Source organism: Notamacropus eugenii, chromosome 2 (genome assembly GCF_028372415.1).
Source record: "Notamacropus eugenii isolate mMacEug1 chromosome 2, mMacEug1.pri_v2, whole genome shotgun sequence".
Classification (NCBI taxonomy): Eukaryota; Metazoa; Chordata; class Mammalia; order Diprotodontia; family Macropodidae; genus Notamacropus; species Notamacropus eugenii.
In genome coordinates, this window is record NC_092873.1 from 511,075,777 (window position 1) to 511,102,295 (window position 26,519).

General features: G+C 40.3%; 1 protein-coding gene across 6 annotated transcripts in view; it reads right to left on the bottom strand.

Annotated features, from left to right (window-relative positions):
* FAF1 (Fas associated factor 1) overlaps positions 1-26,519 on the bottom strand; it is a 466,037-nt gene that overhangs the window by 243,415 nt on the left and 196,103 nt on the right. For all 6 annotated transcript variants that reach the window (XM_072649394.1, XM_072649398.1, XM_072649395.1 and 3 more), the window contains one exon: positions 1,477-1,582. In XM_072649394.1, coding sequence (XP_072505495.1) covers positions 1,477-1,582 — 106 coding nt within the window. The remainder of the gene's footprint in view (positions 1-1,476; positions 1,583-26,519) is intronic.

The window sequence follows — 26,519 nt, forward strand, 5'->3', positions numbered from 1 at the left end:
CCTTAACTTCATCTAGTGGGTGTGCAATGGGAAATGTTAACAGGATCTGAGAAGCAATGAATATAACGAACAATATCCTCTAATGATCCCATTAGTCACAAGAGCCGCTCGAGCCTTTTCATATGAAATGGACTGCTCTTCAGAAAATCCATGAAGGCCGCCACAAGATCTGCCACTGCATTTCTCTACTTCTGTTACTGAAACAGGATCTTCTAGATAATATTAAAATTTCATTTCCCTTGTTTAAAAAAAAAAAATTATTCTGACCACCATCAGCACTTGAGGAACACCTTATTATGGTAGCTAGAATATAATGGGGGCTTTGAACAAGAATATTCTAAAATATCCAGAATAGAAAATAATCCACCATGCAGGTCAGAAGTGATACTTTTATTTTTATAGCCCACAAAAAAAAAAAATGCACACATGAAAAAAAACTAGAATGTATAACTGTTAATAATTGATTAAAGCTATCAATATTTAAATTGACTTGCCCATATAATTTGTTTAAAATACAGAAAGAGATTATACAAATAAAGTTCATAGGAGCCTGATCTACTTCTACCCATTTCCCAGGTTGAAGCCTTGTCATGGTGCAAATGACATAAATGCCATTCCAGCTTTAGTTCCTTGCATAAAACAGCCTATCAGTCTCATGTGGAATCAGGCAATCCTTAGCAACAGCTTTGTTCTTAGTGTTCATCATCTGAAAGAGCACCAATATTTCACCGAGCCTTGGCACAAAGCACTCCTCATAAGACCATCCTGGGCATTATTTGGTCTGGGAAATAACTAAGGTTAACAGTCTGACTGAGGTCCAGAAAGTGTGATCACTGCCAAAAAAAAGCCTAGCAACGTGACCTGGCACTTACAATCTATAATCCTATGCTACACACTGGTCAGTTGCACACTGACGAAACACCATGTGGCAGATTTCTGGTGCTGGGCATGTTCATGTGCATACCCAGGGTTACTGCTTCTGTTTAGAAAGGAAGGATTCTATTTCTAAGAGGGCTCTGATTGGTCATTTTGAGGTTGGGAATGATGTGATGCCTATAAAATATCAGCACCCTTTTCCCTGTCCCCTCAGTACATGCTGAGTAACCCAAATTTAAGGAGGAAACATTCTCTAAAATATATACCGTCAATAAATGACTTTTCTCTTAACTCCTCTAATGAATATTTCTACTACTTACTCACTATTAAATTATAAAACATACCACATTTAAATGACTTCCTTTTCTATACTATTAAATGGAGTATTTTAAGAATTACCAAGAGCTCCCATCTATCCTTCGAAGGTCAGGTCATTTAGTTTATCTACAGTAATCTTTGATGCTCCAGTTAATTAAAATTAAGAGCCCAGTAATGAAACATAAAGAGAATTTCCAGCCAGAAGAGAGAAGCCCTCTTTAACAGGGTCAACATGAGCTCTAATGAGCTCCTTCTCTTCCTCAGCTGTGAGACAGAACTCACCTCCTGGATGGTACTGCTTCCCGAGAAGTTCAAGCTGTACTCCCGCTGGACTTCTCGATGGGTGACAATCAGCATGAAGTTCTGATTTAATGACTCCTGCAGGGCACTGAAAGGGTTGAAAGAAAAACAAGGAAATCAGGGATAAGCATGTTCTAGCTTGCTTAGCAGTGAGCTACAGAACCCTCAGGAGGACCCTAACCTCGACATCAACATGTCCAGGCACAATGTGAGCATCTTGGCAGTTCTGAAAGGCAAGAAGCCATGCTGAGGATGACCAAGGGAAACTAACCTGTTAACTCCTTGTCTACCAAAGTGAGCAGAGTCAGTTGGCTAGAAATATTTTACCTACAGAATAAAATTTTAATATAGAGAGCCATATGCTGTCTTCTTTTTCATTAGCACCAGTATTTACCTTGCAAAGGCTCAGATGGGCAAGAACACCTAACATGACAAGTCCAACTTAAATTCAAAGCAATAGGAAGCACAACTCTGGACCCATCTTATGAGAAGTAGATGGAAGAAGAGAAATAAAATGTTGTGTCTGATTGATACACAGCACAGAGTTAACAATAATCATGATAGCTTCCAATTATATCACACTATATACCCAACCATATGAGGGAGTTGGTGGGAGTATAATTAGGCCCATTTTACAGATGAGAAAATAAGGCTAAGAAATGTTATAAAACTTGTCCAAAGCAATATAACTATTAAAAGAGTGAGTTACATTCAAAAGGGAGAATGAAATAAGAAGAGGAACTTAAGATCCCTTTTACTTATGAGAAAAATTGGTGGTGGAACATGTCAGGATGGTTTTACGACAGAGTCTGGGTCTGAAAGGGAGAGACTTCAATATGAAACCTATATAACTTTTGAAATTCATGTGCCAACACACCGTCAAAAATATTCTTCAACTTGGGACTCACCAATACGTACAAACTGATCCTGTGCTGTTACCCAAACCTTTCAAGGACATGCTTTCTTCACTGTATGAGAAAATACCCAGGGTACGTCTCCGTACTTAAGGAATTCTTCCTTTCCTTGCTCATTTTTGACCTGGATTATGTGCTTAGATGGTGATGGTAAATATGGTGGAAATATGAAAAAAGCTGTCTTACTTGTATGGGGGGGAGGGGGGAGAGGATTGTTTATAAGCAAAATGTTAGGGTCTGCGGAAGGTAAAGAGGACGAGATGATGATGGTCACATTTACTTTGTGACTCAGGACTATCTGACATTGTTTGAAATAGTTTGTTGATGTTTTCTTATTTCCCATCACCTTGCCTCCTCAATTACTCCCCTCTGCTTCTTTCACACGACCAACAGAAGCGTCCTTTCGTAACAAATAAGTGAAGCAAAACAATTCTGCACACTGGCTTTATCTGATGATGTATGGCTTATTCTGCACTTACAGTCCACTACTTCTCTGGTAAGAGCAGGAGGGAGGGTAGGCTTCAACATTAATTCGCTGAAGGTGCCAATGGCCACTGCACTGATCGGAGTTCTAAAGACTTCCCATAATGTCTTTTCTATTATTGTGCTCAAGGTATAAATTGTTATCCTGGTTGTGCCTACTTTGCTTGGCATCACTTCACTCACATACTCTCAAGTTTCTCTGAATTCTTAATATTTATTATTTCTGTCACAATAATATTTTATTACATTCATGTGTCATAGTTTTTCTCAGCTATTCTCTAATTGACTGGCACTCACTTTTTTCTACTTAGTTACTACAATAGAGAGTGGTTATAAATATTTCTGTATAGCTATAAATATTGTGTAATATTTTGGACCTTTCACTCTGTACCTGACCTGATATATATGCCTTGTAGTAGCACCACTGGTCAAATGATCTGTATAGTTTAATGGTTTTTAAAATAAAATGCCAGACCAGCAAAGATGGTAGAGTAGAGGGAAGCAGTACAACCCATCTCTCCCATAACTATGCCAGCAAAGACCCAGAAAGAACACTAGATAGAGTCACGACTAGAAAGTCAAGGAAAAAAAAACACAGTGAGTCATTTTTCCAGCCTTGGTCAACATAGGGAGATGGGACAAAAATCTGTAGGCTTTTTTTTTTTTTTAGAACTTTCTAGCCATGAAAGAATCACACAGCAGTTTCTAGCCAAGGTAACGATCTAGACCCTATAGTTATGTTCTAGGGCAAGAAAAGGTAACAGATCCTTCAGGATCAAGACTGACTCTGTGCCATGAGGAGGAACAGAATCCAGCTGGCACTTGTTTAGTATGGATCAGAGTTGGGTCACAGAGGCAATGTGTCCTAGAGGAGATTGTATTTAAGGAGCTACAGTCCTGCTACTGCAAACCAAGGTATGAGGTCATGAAAGATGAAAGTACATGATGCTGCATACTGGGCAAGGGGCGAGAGTTAAACATGAGCAGTAGCTGAGAGGCTCAGATTCAACACTCAATCAGGTCTAAGATGTAAAGCTGAGTAAAAAAGGTAAGGGAGTTTAGAGCAAGGTGGAGCATATAGGTCTGTACTATGAATTAGCAGCATCTTCCAGCTAGCTAGCAGGGGATGAGGATAACAGAAGTCTAAGAGAGTTCTAACCAGCAGCAAGGTAACAGTGGGTCAATAGTTTGCAAAGTTCAGATCAGGAGAGCAATGATCAAACTTGCAATAAATCAGGCTACTTCAGGGGCACCAAAAGTTTTCAGGGATGAGATATGACAGAAATCTTTGAAGGATACAGTACGCAGTATCCAGACATAGCAGCTTCAGGACCAAAGAGAATAAAAAGCAGGACCAAGAAAAGCCCCAACATTCTCCAGAAAGACCCAGAAGTTTGCAAAGCCTGACACAAACACAAAGTCCCAAGAAGTAAGGCTGGAAGAAGGAAACCAAAAAACAAAGATTCTCACCAGTAAAAGCTATTTTGATACCAGATACCAATGACACAAACCTAGAAAACACACACACACACACCAGAAAACAAAATGAAACGATAAAAATCTCTAAAATATCTACAAGCAAAGCCTCAAAGAAAAACATATCCTATAAACAAGGTAAACTAAAACTCCAAGGAAGAAGCAGGGCCAAAAAAAAAAGGCTTAGAAATTATTTAATTAAATTAATGAAAGTGCTAGAGGAAGAAGCTAGAAAAGGAATCAACAACTTAAACATACAAAACCTCATCTAAGTAACAAATTCCTTGAATATTAGAATGGACCCACATCACAGCCACATAAATAGCCAGAAAGAAAGAGTTCGAGTAATAAAGAGTCACACAACCAGGATCACACAAAATTTAGGTAAAAAAAAGAACACACTAGGCAAGAAAGGGAAAGGGGAAGGAGAGAAGAATATTTCTCACATAATCAGGGTACACAAACAGAGAATGACAAAAACAAGAGGCAAGGGATGGGGGAGTCAGCAACACCTGAACCTCACTTTCATCCGAACTGGTCAAAAGAGAGTGATACATGTATAAAAAGTTGGGTATAGAAGCACATACACATTAACAGTGAAACAAGAGGGAATAAGAAGAGGAGGAGATAAAGAGGGAGGTTGTGAAGACTGGAAGGTTTAAAAACAAAGTAAGAAAGGGAAGAACCTGTGATTGGGGTCTGGATGAGACAAAGAGAAGAGGGACAGCATTTTATTTACAAAGCACTTTACATATGTCATCTCATTTGATTTTCAGTGATCCTGTGAATTAGGTATTATCGTTACCCTCTTTTTGCATGTGAGGAAAATGAGGCTGAAAGAGGGAGGAGCCAAGATGCTGGAGTAGAAAGACACACATATGCTAGCTACAAACCCACAGCCCATAAAATACCTGTAAAGAAGAACTCCTAACAAATTCTGGAGCAGCAGAAGCCACAGAACAACGGAGCGGACCAAGATTTCTGTTCCAGAAAGACCTGAAAACCTGACTCGAAAGGTCCGTCGCGCACAGGACCCGGAGTAGAGCCCAGCCCTGCCTTGGCCGCGGCACCAAGAGGAGCAGATCTGAGCAGGCTTCAGGGACGGAATCTCCAGCAGCCACGCAGGTCCCTCGACCCACAGGTCAGTGAGAGAGTCTTTTTGGCTGGCAGAGAGGGGAGCAGGGTGTCTCCATAACTCAAGCCCCCCTCGGGAGGCAGCAGCCAAGGCAGCCGCGGACAGGGGCTCCCCAAGCAGGCAGGAGCCTGGATCCATTGTTGAAGGTCTCTGCATAAACCTCCTGAGGGAACTGAGCCCCATGAGGCGGTCCTGCCCCCACCTGAGCACCTGAACTTAATCTCACACTGAATAGCAGCCCTGCCCCCACCCAAAGCCCTGAGGCTGGGAAGCAGCATTTGAATCTCAGACCCCAAGTGCTGGCTGGGCGGATCTGGAGGCAAGGTGGGGGTGGAAAGAAAACTCAGAAGTCAAGTCACTGGCTGGGAAAATGCCCAGAAAAGGGGAAAAAAAATAAGACTATAGAAGGTTATTTTCGTGGTGAACAGATATTTCCTTCCTTCCTTTCAGATGAGGAAGAACAATGCTTACCATCAGGGAAAGACACAGAAGTCAAGGCTTCTGTATCCCACACATCCAAAATAAATATACCATGGGTTCAGGCCATGGAAGAGCTCAAAAAGGATTTTGAAAATCAAGTAAGAGAGGTGGAGGAAAAACTGGGAAGAGAAATGAGAGAGATGCAAGAAAAGCATGAAAAGCAGGTCAACACCTTGCTAAAGGAGACCCAAAAAAATGCTGAAGAAAATAACACCTTGAAAAATAGGCTAACTCAATTGGCAAAAGAGATTCAAAAAGCCAATGAGGAGAAGAATGCTTTCAAGAGCAGAATTAGCCACATGGAAAAGGAGGTTCAAAAGCTCACTGAAGAAAATAGTTCTTTCAAAATTAGAATGGAACAGATGGAGGCTAATGACTTTATGAGAAACCAAAAAATCACAAAACAAAACCAAAAGAATGAAAAAATGGAAGATAATATGAAATATCTCATTGGAAAAACAACTGACCTGGAAAATAGATTCAGGAGAGACAATTTAAAAATTATGGGACTACCTGAAAGCCATGATCAAAAAAAATGTCTACACGTTGTCTTCCATGAAATTATCAAGGAAAACTGCCCTGAGATTCTAGAACCAGAGGGCAAAATAAGTATTCAAGGAATCCACCAATCACCTCCTGAAAGAGATCCAAAAAGAGAAACTCCTAGGAGCATTGTGGCCAAATTCCAGAGTTCCCTGGTCAAGGAGAAAATATTGCAAACAGCTAGAAAGAAACAATTCAAGTATTGTGGAAATACAATCAGGATAACACAAGATCTAGCAGCTTCTACATTAAGGGATCGAAGGGCGTGGAATATCATATTCCAGAAGTCAAAGGAACTAGGACTAAAACCAAGAATCACCTACCCAGCAAAACTGAGTATAATACTTCAGGGGAAAAAAATGGTCTTTCAATCAAATTGGGGACTTTCAAGCATTTTTGATGAAAAGACCAGAGCTGAAAAAAAAATTTGACTTTCAAACACAAGAATGAAGAGAAGCATGAAAAGGTAAACAGCAAAGAGAAGTCATAAGGGACTTACTAAAGTTGAACTGTTTACATTCCTACATGGAAAGACAATATGTGTAACTCTTGAAACTTTTCAGTATCTGGGTAGTTGGTGGGATCACATACACACACACACACACACACACACACACACACATACACACACACAGAGACAGAGAGCACAGAGTGAATGGAATAGGATGGGATCATATCTTAAAATAATGAAATTAAGGGGTGAGAGAGAAATATATCAGGAGGAGAAAGGGAGAAAAGGAATGGGGCAAATTATCTCTCATAAAAGAGGCAAGCAAAAGACTTTTTAGTGGAGGGAAAAAGAAGGGAGGTGAAAGAAAAACATGAAGTTTACTCTCATCACATTCGACTAAAGGAAGGAATAAAATGCACACTCATTTTGGTATGAAAACCTATCTTACAATACAGGAAGTGGGGGAGAAGGGGATAAGCAGTGTGGGGGGGATGATGGAAGGGAGGGTAATGGGAGGAGGGAGCAATTTGAAGTCAACACTCTTGGGGAGGGACAGGATCAAAAGAGAGAACAGAAGCAATGGGGGGCAAGATAGGATGGAGGGAAATACAGTTAGTCTTACATAACATGACTATTATGAAAGTCATTTGCAAAACTACACAGATATGGCCTATATTGAATTGCTTGCCTTCCAAAGGGAATGGGTGAGGAGGGAGGGAGGAAGAGAAGCTGGAACTCAAAGTTTTAGGAACAACTGTCAAGTACTGTTCTTGCTACTAGGAAATAAGAAATACAGGTAAAGGGGCACAGAAAGTTATCTGGCCCTACAGGACAAAAGAGAAGATGGGGACAAGGGTAGGGAGGGATGATAGAAGAGAGGGCAGATTGGTGATAGGGGCAATTAGAATGCTCGGTGTTTTGGGGTGAGGGGAGGGGACAAATGGGGAGAAAATTTGGAACCCAAAATTTTGTGAAAATGAATGTTAAAAGTTAAATAAATTAATTAAAGAAACCAAAAAAAAAAAAAGAAAAGAAAATGAGGCTGAAAGAGGTTAAGTGACTTTTCCAAAGTCTGACAGCTATGAAGTATCTGGGGTAGGATCTGAACTCAAGCCTTTCTGACTCCAAGTCCCAGAATACTCTATCCAATGGGCCTTGGATATAGAGCACTGACCATGAGCACATTCCTTTCTCATTCATTACTCCTTTCTTCTTTGTGGAGATGCAGTGGAAACCAATGAAAGGAACAAGTATAAGAAAAAAGGACTAATGGAAATATACAATTAGTAATCACAGTTGTGAATGTGACTAACTTAACCTTAAAACAGAAGAGAACAGCAGAACAACGATGTTTAGAAGAAGGACAGAATAAAAAGATGGGGCTGCAGCAAAATCTATTACGCTTCAGCTAACCCCGTAAATAAACCATAATCTCAGGCATGGTACTGAAGGAATTTTAGTCAGTCAATAAACATTTATTAAGGACCTACTATGTGCCAGGCCCTGGGCTTAAGTGCTGAAAGAAGCAGAGGCAAAGAGAAAATAAAACTATTGATTTTTGAGAATGGTACCTATGGTAGTATATTTAGAGAGCCCTAAACAGTCAACTAAAAAGATCAACTTCAGGAAAGCAGCAACATCTAAAGTAAATGCACATAAATACCATCATTCCTGTATACTACCAATGAAACAAAGCAGCAAGAAATAGAAAGGAAAATTAGGAAGCAAAATTCTATTTAAATTAATTACAAAATGTATAAAGCATTTGGGAGTCTGCCTGCCAACACATACCCAGGAATCATGAACACTTTTTACATGAATAAAAGCCTTCTTTATGCAGCCCTCTAAGACTAGTCACACTAATACAAAACTTTGTACAGAAATATAAGCCTTCCCTGCGGTTGCAGAGAAGGTGTTGACCTGCATTAGAGGACAGGGTTTCCTCACCACCAGGGTTCAGTGTGCCAACGACATCATATAACCAACTCTTACCTCTGGCACTTCATTGGCCTTCATGGTTCCTCACAAACAGCACTCAGATTTCTGTCTCTCAGGCCTGGAATGTACTCCCTCCTCCTTTCTCTGAAAATACCTTCTATCACCCAAAGCTCTGCTCAAGCATCTTTTTTCACCTCCCCTTACTCTCCTCTGCTACTTTGTAGTTATGTTGTTTTTATATTTTGAATATAATTGCATAAGAAAAACAGAATTAATGAAATCACTCTGATTAGACATGTACATGCCGCTTCTGCTCCCTCTCCCCTGCCCCAATGTAGCTCCCTGAGTATACAAGAATTGATTCATTTCTGTCTTGGTATCCCAGTACTTTGAGCACAGCACATGGATAGAGTAGGTTCTTAAGATCTCTGCTGATTTACGCTGCCAATTATTTTGATTAATTCTTTTGTTGAATCACTGGGATTTAAGGAAACCATCATATCATCTGCAAACAGGTAATTTTACCTCCTATTTGCCTTATTTATTCCCCCAATTTCTTTTTCTTGTTTACTGCTACAGCATGCATTTCCACAACTGTATCAAAAACTAGCAATGATAATGGATATTTTTCTTTACTTCAGATCCCGATCAAAAGGATTTTGGTGTTTCTTCAATCCCAAATAACAGCAGCTCTTGTAGTTAAATAAATTGTTAATCATATTAAAGAGAGGACAGGATAGCAGAGAAAGGTTTTAGGATCAGAGGTCCTGCCGTCAAAACCTGCCTCTACACTTCCTGCCAGTGAACTTTTCTTAGATGCACCTTTAGAATGAGTGTGTGTGTGTGTGTGTGTGTGCCTGTGAGAGAGACAGAGAGGAGAGAGCATGCTCGTGTGCATAGACTAACTGGTATCTAAAAAATATCTATGATACCATGACTCTATGAAAGCTCTGTTTATTCCTATGGTTTTGGTGTAATCAATATAATTGAATGCTATATTCTGCCAAAGTTTTGGTTTTCCCCACAGCTATCGACAGAATCTTGTGATTTTTAACAACTGCTATTAGTATGCTAAAGAAGAAGAAGAAAAATAAATGTTGCTTCAGGTATTTTGGTGATGAACTAAATTCCTGATTTCCAGTATAAATTCAGTCTGGTTATTACCAGGAATAATCTCTTTAATACACTCTTATAAGCACTGTGGGAATATCTGATGCACAAGTCTTACATTCACGCTCATTAGTGATAATGTCCACAGCTTTCTTTCTCTGTCTGATCTCGCTGCCTGGGTCTCACTTGCCTCTTTCAAAGAGTTCCAGAGCATCTGAGCCAGGACTCAAATTTGATCCTTTTTTACCATTAATTTTTATTGGTATTTTCTCCTTCTAACATCAACACAGTATCCCATGTGTCCTTCCCTTGCTCTCCCACGCCCCTTCCACTGGAAAAGGAAAACTCCTCTTTCTTATTATGCCAAATCTCTACATAAAAGTGAAAAGATGAGTCAACCAATAAATGGATGAACTTAGGAAGTCAGCGGGAATGCAATTAATCAATAAGTACAATCCCAATCAACGGACCATCAGATTTGTATTTGACTAAAAGAGCTAGAAACACCAAAACAGAGCATCAAGTATTAATCCAAAGACCACAGTATTAGCATAGCAAAGTGGCTTTGAATTCACAGACGACAGAATGTCTAAATATAAACAGTCTTAGAGATTTCCAGTCCAACCCAATTCATTTCATGGATTTGACCTAGAGAAAGCTTCTTCATCTCTCTGGGCCTCTCAGTTATCTCCATGGGATCCCAAAGAACATGGAGGGGAGTAAGATGGGAGAAGACTGAGAGGTGGGAAGGGACAACTGGAGAATTTCATATTTGATCTTGGAAAATTTGTTGTTCAGTCGTGTCTCACCCTTTGTGACCCCATTTAGGGTTTTCTTGGCAAAGATACTAGAGTGGTTTGCCATTTCCTTCTCCAACTCATTTTACAGATGAGGAACTGCAGCAGAGTTAAATGACTTGCCCAGGGTCACACAAATCTGAGGGCAGATTTGAACACAGGAAGAGGAGTCTTCCTGATTCTAAGCCCAGTACACTATCTTCTGTACCACCTAGCTGCCCTGGAAAAGAACTCCAGCTTATGTTGCGCACCTCTTTTCTGGCATTCTCATTTTCTCTCTATTTCTACTTCCTCCCTCCTTCCCTTTTTTCTTTCCTTCCTTCCTTCCCCCTTCTTCCCTAGTGGACAGAGCTGAATCTGGAATCAGGAAGAGGTGGGTTAAAGTCCTGCTTCTGATGCTCATGAGCCATGTGATCCCTGGTGAGTCACTTAAGTTCTCCCAACCTTTGCTTCCCTATCTGTAAAAGGAGGGGGTTGATGATAATGGCACCTACCTCTCAGGGCTGTTGTGAAGATCAAGAGAGAAAATATATGTAAAGCACTTTATAATCTCCAAAACTCTATAGAAATGCTAGCTAGTTAAAAGATATCTTTATCTCTATTTGTATTACATAGGAAGCAGGTTTAGTCTGCTATTAATACTTATCAATAGTACTGCACTATTAGATGAAGCCAGAATAAAAACACCTTCATTCACTCTTGTCTCAGCCTCTCCAAGGAGAACCAGTGAGTCAGATTTTCATTGAGCTGACACTTTTGTCTTCTAGTTTCGTGTACTGTGAAAATGTCAAGATTGATTCAATTTAATTTCTCAAAGATTCTCACATTCAGAGACCCAAATACGAAGCTATGGATCACAGTCAGTCCACATGCTAGGTAAGAAGGCAGGATTTGAGGAGCTAGTCCCCATGGAAGCCTGGAGGCAGAGATGAGAGGAATGAGGGACAGCCAGTGCAAAGGCATGGAGTCAGGTGATGGAGGAGGGATACCAAGGAGGCCAGCATTGCTAGAATACAGAGTAAGTGGAAAGAGGTCAATTATAAGAAGACTGGAAGGGTTTAGCAGGGCATCAAGCTTTAAAAGCTAAACAGATTATTTTATATTTAATCTTGGAGATAACAGGAAATTACCACCTGGAATATTCTCATTAATTAATTCAATAAACATTCATCAAATGCCTCCTGTGTATCAGGAACTGGGGATACAAATACAAAAACTAAAAATTCTCTAATCAATAACAGCTTGCATTCAATTGGAAAAAGGAGGAAACCCAACTAACAACAACTAATATGTATAAAGTGCTTTAAGGTTTGTTTAAAAAAAACCTTTACATGTAATTCCCATAATGACCCTGGGATATGCTATTGTTATTATCCCCATTTTACAAATGAGGAGGTTAAGTGATTTGCCTAAGATCCCTAGCTATTATGTGTCTCATGTCGAATTTGAACTCAGGTCTTCTTTACTCCAGTCCCAACACTCTGATCACTACACAACCTAGTTGCCCCAATACGTACACAGGATATCAATACAAAAAATACATAAAGTAACTTCCAAGAGAGAGTGCTCGTAGTGGGCAATCAGGCCGGGTTCTCTGTGGAAGGAATGTGAGCTCAGTTCTGATGGAAGGGAGAAGAGTCTTTGAGGCAGAGTGGATTAGGCATAGGAGATGGCACTTGTAAAGGCACAGAGATGAAGGCCATGAAGGAAGGACACCAAGGAACTTGCTGAAAAGCACTACAGAATGAGAAGGAGATTCCCATGCAAGGAATCCATTTTCACCACCTCTTAGAATAATTTCTTTCTTCCAAGTATATCTCAAATGCCAACTCCTACATGAAGACTTTCCAGCTGGTCTCAGCTATTTGTGTTTCCTCCAGCTAAATTACTTTCTATTTTACATATTTTTATACAATTTCTCGTCCCTCTCTCTATCCAAGCAATCAATCAATAAACATTCTTGAATAAACATCTCCTATGTTCCACACACAGTGCTGAAGAATATATGTTCTATGAGGGAATATATTAATTTTTTACTTCATTTTTTTTACCATAGATTTATTTTTAGTTTTCAACATTCATTTTCACAAGATTTTGAGCTCCAAATTTTCTCCCCATCTCTCCTCTCCCCCCACCCCAAGACACTGTGCATTTTGATTACCCCTTCCCTTCTATCATACCTCTTCCTTCCCTTATCCCCATCTTCTCTCCTTTCTTGTAGGGCAAGATAGATTTCTATACCCCATTACCTGTATTTCTTATTTCCCAGTTGCATGCAAAAACAACTCTCAACATTTGTTCTTAAAACTTCGAATTCCAACTTCTCTCCCTTCCTCCCTCCCCAGCCATCCCCGCTAAGAAGACAAGCAATCCAGTATAGGCTATATATGTGTAGTTATGCAAAAGACTTCCATAAAAATCATGTTGTATAAGACTAATTATATTCCCCTTCATCCTATCCTGCTCCCCATTTATTCTGTTTTCCTTTTGACCTTGTCCCTCCCCCAAAGTGTTCACTTCTAATTAATCTCTCCTCCCACTTGCCCTCCCTTCTATCATCTCCCCATACCCCACTTATCCCCTTCTCCCCTACTTTCCTGTAGTGTAAGATAGATTTTCATACCAAAATGAGTGTGCATGTTATTCCCTCCTTAAGCCAAATGTGATGAGAGTAAGGTTCACGTTTTCCCTCTCACCTCCCTTTTTCCCCTCCACTGGAAAAGCTTTTTCTTGCCCCTTTTGAGAGATAATTTGCCTCATTCCATTTCTCCCTATATCATCCCAATATATTCCTCTCTCACCCCTTAATTTTATTTGTTTAGATATCATCCCTTCCTTTTCAACTCACCTTGTGTGCTCTAGTCTGTATGTATATAATCCCTCCAACTATTCAAATATTGAGAAAAGTTTCAAGTTACAAATATTATCTTTCCATGAAGAAATGTAAACAATTCAACCTTAGTAGGTCCCTTATGATTTCTCTTTCCTGTTTACCTTTCCATGCTTCTCTTGATTCTTATGTTTGAAAGTCAAATTTTCTATTCAACTCTGATCTTTTCATCAAGAATGCTTGAAAGTCCTCTATTTCATTGAATAATCATTTTTTCCTCTGAAGTATTATACTCAGTTTTGCTGAGCAGATGATTCTTGGTTTTAATCCTAGCTCCTTTGACTTCTGGAATATCATATTCCAAGCTCTTCAATCCCTTAATGTAGAAGCTGCTAGATCTTGTGTTGTCCTGATTTTATTTCCAAAATACTCAAATTGTTTCTTTCTGGCTGCTTGCAATATTTTCTCCTTGACCTGAGAACTCTGGAATTTGGCTACAATATTCCTAGGAGTTTTTCTTTTCAGATCTCTTTCAGGATGGGATCAGTGGATTCTTTCAATATTATTTTACCCTCTGGTTCTAGAATATCAGGGCAGTTTTCCTTGATAATTTCATGAAAGATGACATCTAGATTCTTTTCTTCATCATGGCTTTCAGGTAGTCCCATAATTTTTAAATGGTCTCTCCTGGATCTGTTTTCTAGGACAGTTGTTTTTCCAATGAGATATTTCACATTGCTATTTTTTCATTCCTTTGGTTTTGTTTTATAATTTCTTGATTTTTCAAAAAGCTATTAGCTTCCATCTGCCCCATTCTAATCTTTAAGGAATTATTTTCTTCAGTGAGCTTTTGGATCTCCTTTTCCATCTAGCCAACTGTACTTTTTAGGGCATTCTTCTCCTCAATGGCTTTTTGGATCTCTTTTGCCATAAGGGTTAGTCTACTTTTTAAAAGTGTTATTTTCTTCAGCATTTTGTGGGATCTCCTTTAGCAAGTAGTTGACTTGTTTTTCATGATTTTCTTGCATCACTCTCATGTCTCTTCCCAATTTTTGCTCTACTTCACTTACTTGACTTTCAAAATCCTTTTTAAGCTCTTCCATGGCCTGAGACCAATTCATATTTTTCTTGCAGGCTTTGGGTGGAGGAGCTTTGACTTTGTTTTCTTCTGTTTGCATACTTTGGTCTTCCTTGTCACCAAAGTAAGATTCTATAGTCTGCTTCTTTTTCTGGTTTTTGCTCATTTCCCCAGGCATTTACTTGACTTTTGAGCTCTTTGTCAAGGTAGTTCTCTGCTTCCAGTGGGGATGGGGGGTATACTGTCAGCTGCTTGATTCCCCCACAATCTGTGAGCCTAGAGCCCCGGAAACAGATGCTGCTGCAGGTTCCTCCACTCCCTGCCCCTTCAGCCACCCTGGGGCTGGATCACTCCATTCTCCTGCACCGGTCCCATAGGCTTTTCCTACTGACCTTCCAATTTATCCTCAGTGTTTTAGGGTCAGGAAATCTGGAAACCACCATTGGTGAGAGAGATTCAGTCCCCCCCAGGCCTGCTCAGGTACCCTCTGTGCACTCACAGCTCACACTGGACTGCACTCTGCTCCCAGCGTGGCCCGACAGACGCTTTCCAGGAAACTTCCAGGCTGTCTTGGGCTGGAGATTTGCTTCACTCTGTCATTCTGTGGGTTCTGCAGCTCCAGAATTTGTTTAGAGTCACTTTTTACAGGTATTTGGCTGGGCTTGGTGGGAGTGCTCGAGAAAGCCCATGCTGTTACTCTGTCATCTTGGCTCCCTACTTCATTTTTTACTATGTATTTCCAGCACCTGGCACAGACCCAAAAGAGTGTTTAATAAATGTTTGTTGGAAGAGCAAGTGAAGGGCAATGCCACGGTGAGGCTCATACCTGAAGATGATTCTGTTAGAACCTGTATAAAAGATAGACTGGAAAGTGGAGAAATTAGAGGAACAGGGTATACTTGGAAGCTTTCAGAGGTGATGAGGTCTTGATCTTATGTGAATGGAGAGGAGGCTGATGAAAAGGATGAAGTTGTGGAACAATTAAAAAGATCTGGTAACTGAATGGAGATGAGAAAGGAAAAAGAGGGAAGAGTCAAGGATCTTAGAATCACCTGAATTATGCCTGCCATCAAAGTCACATCCCTCCCCCCACTTTGTAGCTAAGAAAATGGAGTACTATGGAGGGGCTGTCACTTGCCCAAGTTCGTAGAGAGTGAAAGTGAGAGAGCCAGTATTTGAAGCAAGAGTTTCTGGTCCTAAATCCATGGCTCTCTCTCTTTGTGTACACCATGCTGTCTCTTCCTTAAGATTCTGAAGAGATAAACTTGGGTCACAAGGATAATGGTGGTGTTCTCAACAAAAAAAGACAGTATGAAAAAGGTGCAGGATTAAGGGAGAACACAAAGAGTTGGTTTTGGGTCATACTAAATTTAATATGTCAATGGGTCATCAGGAAAAGAGGTTTAACAAGTAGCTGATGATGCAGGATTGGAATATGATGGAGTGTCAGATCCAACTGTATATATTTGGAAGTCCTCTGATGATATTGAGGGGAGGGTGATATAAAGAAAGAGGAAGCTCCAGCAAGTGAGCCAACAGCAGTCAAACAAGTAGGAAGACAAGCAGGTGAGAGCAATGTCACTGAAGTCAAGAGGAGAGAAAGTATACAGAATGAGGGGCTGTTTTGTCAACAGTGCCCAAAAACTTCACTCATCAAGCGGGATGAGGAATAAAAGATACTCACTGGCCACAAAAGTTAAAAGATGGTAGGCAATTTTGCAGAGAACAGTTTCAGTTAAATAAAAGGTCAGAAATCAGGTTTGAAGGGCTGGAAAAGTGAATGATAAGATGGAGGCAGTAAGTAGGAATGTAACCCTGAAAGAGACAATAGCTGGAAGGAACAGCAAAATAAAGGAAGAGTTTGTTAGGATGGAAAAGACAGATGCTTTTTGTTAGAAGAGAAGGAGCCAGTAGACAGGGAGGGATTACCCATGAAAGAGAGGTAATAACCTATGGGGAAAGTTTTAGGAGGGAAAAGGAAAAGATGGAATTATGGACACAGGTAAAAGTGTTAGCCTTATGAAAAGGGTCATCTCTTCCTCAGAGACTAAAGTAAAGACAGAGATGATGGGTCAACACCTAGAAGATTCTTAAGGTGTTCAATCATGAAGATAATGGCACTTACGAAGGGAGCCCTGGATTTTCTTGAAGAAGGAGGCAAAGCTGTATGCTGTAGAGAAATGGGGCTTGGCTTGGGGAGAAACAAGAAGTTTTGAAACACTAAGCAGCTAAGAGAAGTGGTAAAGAAAGTCCATCAAAGAAGGACAAAAGTTTACGACTGTTCCACACTAAAGATTAAAGTTTAGTTTAGACAAGACCTAGTTCCTGCACTTAGCTGTCTAGCAAGGGGATATAATACCAACCTCAATAGCTAGATGACAAAGTGCACAAAATGAGGTGTGAGCAGGGAATGTCATTACTGGCCAGGGATCCATGGGAAACACAGCATTTAAGGATGTATCAAAGAAATGAAATTTGTTAATCAACATTGTTTAAGAGTCACTTGGCATATGCAACACCTCAGCCCAGGGCACTTTATACTGATGTCACCCTCTGATACTCTGTTGCATCATAGGTTGCTACAGTGAATCTGGGGACCGACTAGATATCTGAAATCCAAGGACAGGCCTAGGTCAACAGAGAGGGTTTAATTACCAAATTGGCTACCTGAAGGTCAGCTAGGTGGCATAGTGGAGAGATGATTGGTATTAGAGTCAGGAAGACCTGACTTCAAATCTGGCCTCAAACACTTACCCCCTGTATGACCCACGACAAGTCACTTAACCTCACTCAGTTTCAATTTCCTCAACTGTAATATTGGGATAACAATAGTATCCCCTTCCCAGAAGTTTTGTGATTATCAAATAAAACCATCCTAGTAAAGTATGCACTGCTTTGGAACATAGGAGGTACTGAAAAAAAACACTTGTTTGCGTGCTGCTCTCCTTCCTGAAGACGAGTTGTCTTTCTCAGCAGCTCATTAACGGCATCCACTGTGGTACAGAAAATCTCCTATCGAGCAGGTGAAAAGAGACTCATCTGCTTCTAAATGTATGGAAGGATAAAAAATAGTGAGAGAATATGGAGGAAAGATGTCACGAGAGATAGACATTTACCATAGGCCAAATGCAAGGTTTGACAGAAATGTGATCATGGATGACAGTAATTTCCCCCAGGTGATGTACATCCTACTACTGGATCTTGTTAGTCCATTAATTAGTAAGGAAGTGGCAGCACAATGCATTGCAAAGAATCTTACGTTTGAACGTTTGTTCAGTTAACTGTATTTGACACATATTTCCTATATGACCTTGGAGAAGTATTTTCACTTCTACAGGCCTCAGCTGTCCTTCCTGTCCCTGTAAAATGAGGGGCCATCTCTTCTAGCTACAGCTCTGGCCACAAGCATTATGGTCAAACATTTTTTCCCATTTCACAATACCAGGCATCACAAAATTATCTGCACTTCAGCAAATATGGTCAAGCATCTCAATCTGAATACTTTAAAATGATAAGGATATGAACCCACTTTCCAGAATTTCTGCATTTGTAAACGATCAAATGGTAACAGAACTCAACAGCAGGGGTGGAGTGAGATCCCTGGAAGATTACCGAGAGATTACCCTTCCTACTTAGCTTTGGACCAAGAGATTGTCTCTTATCATTAACTATGATGATGATTGGATTCATGATTGGAAGAGATGTTCTAAATTAATTTTTAACATTTTAGCAGGAACATGGCAGGTGATTGGCAAACATCTAATTTCTAATGGCTATCAATTAATTTCAATTCATTAGCTATTTAAACTTTAGCTGTTTTAAATTACCTTTCAGGTTTCTGCTGTGAACTCAGTAGGTACTCAATATTCACTGAAAAAAGATAAGGATAGATGGAAGGGCAGCCTGAAGGAAAGAAAATAAGCTCCCAGAAAAGTAGGCTTTATCACAAGCTAAAACTAGGTGTGCACTGATTTACACTCTTGTGAATGTAAATACACACACACACACACACACACACACACACACACACACACACACACACACACACACCACTCACTCATTAGCTCCTGTAACTGCAAGCATTAACTAAAAACAGTCTAAAGAAATCAAAGGATATGATTGTGGATCATCTTTCATCACCGAGACAAATTTTACCATACTGTTCAATTTTTTTTTGTTTTATTTTTTTTCATATATGTAGGGTGCTTTGATGATTAATATATGCAGAGCAGCTAGGTAGTGCAGTGGATAGAGCACCAGTGCAGGAGTCAGGAAGACCTGAGTTCAAATCTCACCTCAGACACTTGACACTCACTAGCTGTGTGACCTTGGGCAAATCACTTATCCCACAATTGCCTCATCCTAGGTCATCTCCAGCCCTCCTGAAGAATATCTGGTCACTGGATTCAGATGGTTCTGGAGGAGAAGTGAGGCTGGTGCCCGGCACAGCCCTCCCTCACTCAAAACACAGTCAAGTGCAAGTCATGTCATCATTTCTCTGATGGCATGGTCTTTTTCGGCAATGAAAGATGAACACACACATAGGGCATAAGGATAACCAGAAAAATGTTTATGCTCTGGGGAAAACATTTGTTCCTAAGTATGTTATAAGGTTAGGTTACAGGGAAATCCCACCAATTTCCCAAAACAAGCTATGTGTAGATACTAAAACAAACTGGTTATCTGCATGAGGAAACACTGTCCAGGCTAAAGGCAATGAGAATTCTCACCATACAGTTAGACATTGGGAGAGAAAAGCAGTGACTTCACTGAAACCACAGAAGAGCTGGGTTTCAACTGAAGGCCTATTTAAGAGGAGAGTTAAAGAGAATTTTTTAGAGGTCATCTAGTACAGCTGACAAAACTGAAAAGCCTCAGAAAGTAAAGTGAGTTGCCCAATATCACTCAGCTAATGAGGGTAAAAAACTGGAATTCAAGACCATTTTTCCTCCATTTAAACCAAGTGCTCTTTCTACTTTGGCATGTATTTTCCATGAATACCAAGGGCCCACCAGCTTGGATTCTGATCCTCATGTGAAAATACTGGGGAAGAAATCTGAGAAAGAATTCAACATCATAGACAAATACACAGACATACATAGGCAAATGCTGATATTTTGGAAGACCTAGAACCTAAGGAAAATTGAACCTTTACAGAGGGAGCACTTATGGCCAAAATAAAATCGAATTCCTCTTCACAAATACATCAGCTCTATCATTTCAAGATACGGACCTACTGTGTAAGTTGCCTGTTAGAAACTCGTCCCCTTATCCTATTGCCAATCTTTTCCTGTCAAGTTTCATCCTTGGATCATTCCCATCATGGGCTGCATTTGCTCACATGAAAATCATGAAACCAGTCTGAATGGGGAGCTGATCATCCAAAAAGTTTAGGTCTACTCTTGTGATCTCACAATACAATAAACTCCAGTGGCTTCCCATGACCTCCAGAATCAAATCATTTAAAGCTCTTCATAATATCCTCCCCTTCCCATCTTAAGAGTTCTCACACCTCACTTCCCACATACTCTTCAAAACCCAGTGACACTGGCCTGCCTTCTGTTCCTTGTACATGATATTCCAGGCATTTTCTCTGGCTGTCCCTCATGCCTAGAACTCTTTCCCTTCTCATCTCTGCCTCTTGGCTTCCTGGCTTCCTTCAAGTCTCCACTAAAATCTTATCTTCTTCAAGAAACTTTCTCCATCGAGCTTACTGGCCTTTCCTCCATTGATCGCCTTCAATCTACGCCACACAGATGTTGCTTATTTCTTGTTGTTTGCAAGCTGTCTCTGCCATTAGACTGAACTCCTTGAGTCCACAAACTGGGTTGGGTTTTGGTTTTTCTTTGTACTCCCTGGTCTTAACACAGTACCTGGCACATATTAGGTGCTTTTAAAAAATACCTGCTGACTTGATTTAGGTAAAATTCCTCATGTAAAGCTGGACTTGTAAGTCAGAAGATGTATGTTCAAGTCCCTGCTCTGACACTCACTAGCTATTTAACCTTGAGAAAGTCTCTTCATCTTGGAGCCAAATTTCCTATCTGTTAACTGATGATGATAATACTTGTAGCCCTTGGCTCCCTGGGGTCACTGTACAGAAAGGTTCTTTCTAAAGTATAAAATACTCTACAGAGATATGAGCTCTTAGTGAAAGACAGTATAGCACAGTGGCCTAAGTGCAGACCATGTGCTCCAAAATCTTGGCCTGCCTAGTTCTCATCTATGGGCTTTAGCCAAATTAATTTTTTCTCTGAGATTCATTTTTTTCATCTGCAAAAAGTAGAATTCTTGTGCTGGCCACTTTACAGGATTGTTGTGAGGACACACAGTAATCCTGAAGGATTATGAGTAACTGAGGTCTCTTGGATTCAAAAACAGGGTACAGAAAAATAGGGTTGGATGGAATGAAGGTTGGATTTGGAGCCAACTGATTCAAATAACAATTCTATTACCGTCTGTGGGTCACCTTGGACACAGCCCTTGACTCTTCCAGTCGTCTCAAATTAAACAAAGTTTTAATTCTCGGATCCTAACTTGTGCTTCTATTACTCTTTCCCAAGCACTATTTGGCAGCCAGATGAAGGACATGCTTTAGCAGCAAAAATGATAAAAACACATCTTTTTAGTACATATGGGTCCTAGTGGGATGTTAAAGTTATTATTTAATTTTCTTGAGTATCTATTGACACATTTAGGATTTTTGCCAAGAAATCCTCTATCTTGGTTCCCATTTGTGGCGGAGACGGGAAAAGCATTAACAGCAATACCAGTACCTTCACTCTCCTGCTTCCTTCCTGCTGCGTGTGCTATTTCTTCTCTTGCTCCAAGGTATTTTTTAACAAGCCATTATCAATGGAGAAGTTTGGCTTAAGGCATCCATTCCTGTTTGGTTTTTAATGAACATGCAACTTAGGCAACAATAGGAGTTCATTTCAAATTAGTACATTTCAAATATTGTATGAAAAATTTGGATGGCAATTAAAATCTGAATTTCCCTTCAGGTTTTTCATCACCATTTTACAAATTTCATCTTCTTACTGAGGTGCAACACCCTGAGATGATTCCCGCCTGTCTTTTGTCCCCTTGGAAAATCCTTTGTGATCGCTGATGATTTGATGACACCCTCAATTTCTCAAGTCTGAAAATGAAATGCTGTGACACATAACATAACCTTCCTTTCTGAACCTATGGGGTTACACAGACTGTCATCAACAGAAACTCAAATTCACTATAATTGCAGATTATTTACATTAAAACAAAATCAGAAATCGATATGTAAATGTACTGTTTGTTGTAGCTAATGCAGCAGGCGATGACAGATTAGGTTCACACAGCAAAAGGAAAAAATATGGCAAATATGCAAATAAGCTGAAGCTTCACTGTTTACACTGGGCTATATTTCAAACTTTGGGATTCTTAAACTGTCTCATGAGCAGGTATTTAAAAAAATTAATCTTTCTGATAGTCATTCTACTGAAGTTTTCCATGGAGCTGGGGCTGGGATGTGCCCCTGTCCAGCTAAACAGACACATAATACTAACAATTCTGCCCAGCAGATTACATCATTCTTAATTAACACTCTGCTACAGTTGTTAACATCCACCCAGACACCATGTCACCATCTCGCCCCTCCTCCATCTCCCCCAAAGCTCTGTAACAATCTTAAAGCCATGTTTAACAAAGCTTGGCCTCTTACACGGCAGTTACTTTTAATTGCTTTCTCTGCCAGCAATTAGATACCTTGAGCTAAGCAAACTCTGGGCTTAGTATAGTACTTCGTACTTCACAATTTGGGAGACAAGAGATTCCAAAGTTCAACGGACACCCCCGCCACCCCCCCACCCCCCGCCATGGTCACCTTAGGAGTTCAGCCCATCACTAGATACAATTCATCAAACAGGGATAATTACCAGACAAGAATGGATCATGATCCATCAAGATTTTCCTAGCCAAACTGGCCTAAGGGCCCCCAAATCAGTGTCATGGTCACTTGCTGGCAGAGCCACTCTAATGGCATTGACTGGTTCTGTACTCACACTTAGAGAAAAAAGGCAACATTACAGGGGGCCACTGAGAGTTCACAGGAAGAACGCAGAAGGGACAATAAGTCAACTGATGCTCAGGGGCTAATGTCTCTGACCATGTAACAACCACTGGAAGTAAGCTGTCAGTCACCATAGTATAACACAAGCACTGACATAATAATGCTGCTATTGAAAACATCACTGGGTAGCACAATATGATGAAGCTGTATGAAGAGAGAGAAGGAGAGGGAGGGAGGGAGAAGGGGGGAAGAGGAGAGGAGGAGAGGACAGGGAAGTGGAGGGGAGGGGAGAGGAGAAGAGAAGAGAGAAGAAGAGAGGCGAAGGGAGGAGGGAGAATGAAAGAAAGCCCATGATAACAAGTCTAACAATGCTAAGTGTAGAGAGAGGTATCTATACACCTAAGGCTAGAGAAGATTTTTCAAACAATCAATCCTAGGCACCCTAAGGTTGGAACTATAGCCATGATTTGCAAGCCCTAACAAAAGGAAAAAAAAGCATTGCAGCCATATTTATTGCGGTCTTGTGGATTACTAGCCAAGTTCCTTATTGTCCATTAGCTCAACAATAGAGAATGCCTGCAGTCTTTTTCAAAGTCTGATGCTAACAAGCTAATCTCCGTAGTCACTGACCTATCAGTAGGCAGTAAACTGTATAACTGGGTTTGTTATATCTCGTCAATTAGATGTGTTTTGATCTCCATTGATGCTTTAATTGGAGGCAAGTTTCCCCTTTCATCCAGAATCTAGGACTTCAGGGAAATGTCCTCTCCTTCAAATTAGCCACTTTTAAGTGGCCCCTAATTAACCAACATTTGCCAACCCAACATACTGAATTTCATCTTCATAAAATATAGGACCAACTCCTATTAGGGATTAAGTTTAAAGTACACAGTAGTCACAACTGTGTATTTAAATACCAATATCCATCAAGGCATTCTCCAAGAATATGGGAGTCTTCTAGGAGGAAGAAATCAAGTACTATTAGTATCACCTTGCCAGTGACTTGAAATATTTGAAATAAAGAAATATCTCTTACAAAAGGCTTTTTAAACAATGACCTTATTTGGGGGTTGGGGGGAGGGAAGCTTAGGATGGACAGGAATAACAGGTCCATTATTACATAATAATTGAATATTTCTGGAAATTATTTATAGCACTCAATCAGAATTCTTACAGAATTCAGAAATTGCTTTGTTTTTGTCTTTAATTCCCAATACCTAGCACAGAGCCTGTCACAGTCATACAAGCTTTACAAAAAAAATTCCTTTTGGATTGAACAAACATTTATCTAAATTAAAAACTCACACTACTATAAGACTTTAAAGTTTATAAAGTACTTTGAGACTCAGGGTCAGTATGACTATTTCCATTTTACAGAAGATACTAAGGCTCAGAAAGATGAAATGACTAGTCTGATCACAAGGTCAGGTGATGCTAAAGCTGGGATTTGAATTCAAGGCCCAGAATTCTTTCATGTCATTCACCTGCCTACTTTGTGTAAGGTTCTGAGCTCACTAAGTAGGGGAGAGACAAACAAGACACACTTATTCTCACGGAGTGTACAGATTTAATGAGATCTAAGACTGGTACAAAAAGCAAGTTGGAAAAGAGGGGCCATTGCAGAATGGGGAGTGCTCAAACAACTGACAAGCATTTCTGAAGTGCCTCCTAGAGGACTTCTTTACATGATACAACTGCCCCAGAGGACCAGAAGTCCTAACTGGTGAATGCCTCCATGACCCACAACATCTACTCAGGCTCCAACTAGGCTCCACTGGACCCTTTGGCAATCTCTCCTCTCCCCACTACTCCTCTTCCTTTCTAGTTCCAAACCATATTCAAATCAATGCTTACACTGCCCCTGGGAAGGAGGTGTCAGTCTACTCCCTGTGAGCCCCACTCACCATACTGCTTGCCCACTGGCACATTTTCAACTATAACTTCTGGGCAAAACATGCTATAAGGAATATCATTAAATGTGTAATCAGAAATGAATCAAGTGGTGAGAATGAGGCAGACAGATGGACCATCCTAGCATTACAATGGTATCTACTATATGTTAAAATATCCAGAGGAAGAAGTTAATTCTCTCTGGGAGTTGTATGGACAGACTTAGACAATTAATCCCTCAACAAACAATCGACCAGTGTTTATAAAGTGCCTACTCTATGTCAGGCACTGGGGACCCAGAAATAAAAAGGAAACAGTCCCTGTTCCCAAGGAGCTTAAACTCTCTCCAGTGAGACAATACGTTTGCAGAAACAGGGAGATGAGAGAGAGAGAGAAACTGAGGAAGCATACAGAAAAGAGACAAAATTGACCCAAGGTCATTTTGTCGGGAGGGGATCTAGAGCCCAAGCCTGTCTCTGGCTTTGCCAGGAAAATCTTTTCAGCTCCCAGATACATGTCTTCTTACTTTCCACATCTGAAAATGTTCAAAGCATATCTGCAACCTAGATGTTGAGAAGCAATGTGGCAGGGTGGTTAGAGGGCTGGCCTCTGAATTAGAAGATGTGGTTTCTAGTCCTGCCTCCTATATAAATTTCTTGTGTGAAAGCAGTCAAATCACTTCATCTGTCGGCCCCAACAACTCCTTAAAATTATAAATGACAGTTAAACTGCCCACGTGGATAAGCACAACTAGTTTCCACACCCAAAGTATTCCATACCATAGGCATGAACAATCTCATGCATACATACATACAAATCTTAAGGCTATGATGGAAAACCTATTGAATTTGCCCTGAAGAAGCTGGGTAACAAAGTCAATAGAGCATTAGACCTGGAAGCAGAAAGATCTGAGTTCAAATTCAGCCTCGACACTAGCTGTGTGTCCCAGGGCAAGTCACTTAACTTCTGTAAAATAAGGATAATAACAGCACCTACCTCCCAGGGTTATTGTGAGGATCCAATGGGATATCTGGAAAGCACTTAGTACAGTGCCTGCCATGGAGGGTGCTTAACAAATGCTTACTCCCTTTCCTTCTGTGCACTAAAGTTACATGGACCAGAATAATGTTTGCCTACAGCTCTTACATGAGAATTACACATACTGAGATGGAATAAGGGGGTTTCTGCGCCATTAGGAGGCAGGCAAGTCACTGAGGTAGCAGGTTCAACCAAGTACTTTATTTCATGTCAGGTCAGTCATGTCATCTACATTACTATAGCAAATATGTCTTTAGAGTCTATCTTTTTTCCCCCTCCATTATCACTGTGTATCTGTCTACTGTGTAGATAACAAAGGGTGAGATACACAGTACTACAAGACCCTCAGGAGAGACCCAAAAGGAGGAGACAGCCTCAGGTCTTTTCTCCTAGAGTGCCTAGCTTGTGTGGGGAGACATTCACATAAAATTATTAAAAAGTATCATCACCACCATGATACTTCTATGTGTGCTAGGGCTTTACAGCTCTAAGGCCCTTTAATATCCTCTCCATTCCTCAGGATATAACTGTTTGGGAGGGTAAATATTATCCCTATTTTCTAGATGCTGTGACTGAAGTCCAGGGAAGGAAGAACTGCTAAGGGTTATATGGTTAGTGGTAAGGAAACTGAGAGATCAACCTCCTCATTTCTGAAATATGGAAACTCTAAGGAAAGAAGTGACCTGCCCAAGACCACAGAATAGTAAGAAGAGCCAGAATTTGAACCCAAGCCTCAGAATCTAATGTACTGTCTACATAATACAGTTTATCTCATAAGGAGGCCTGTCCCATTGTTCCAGGACATTTGGACAGGC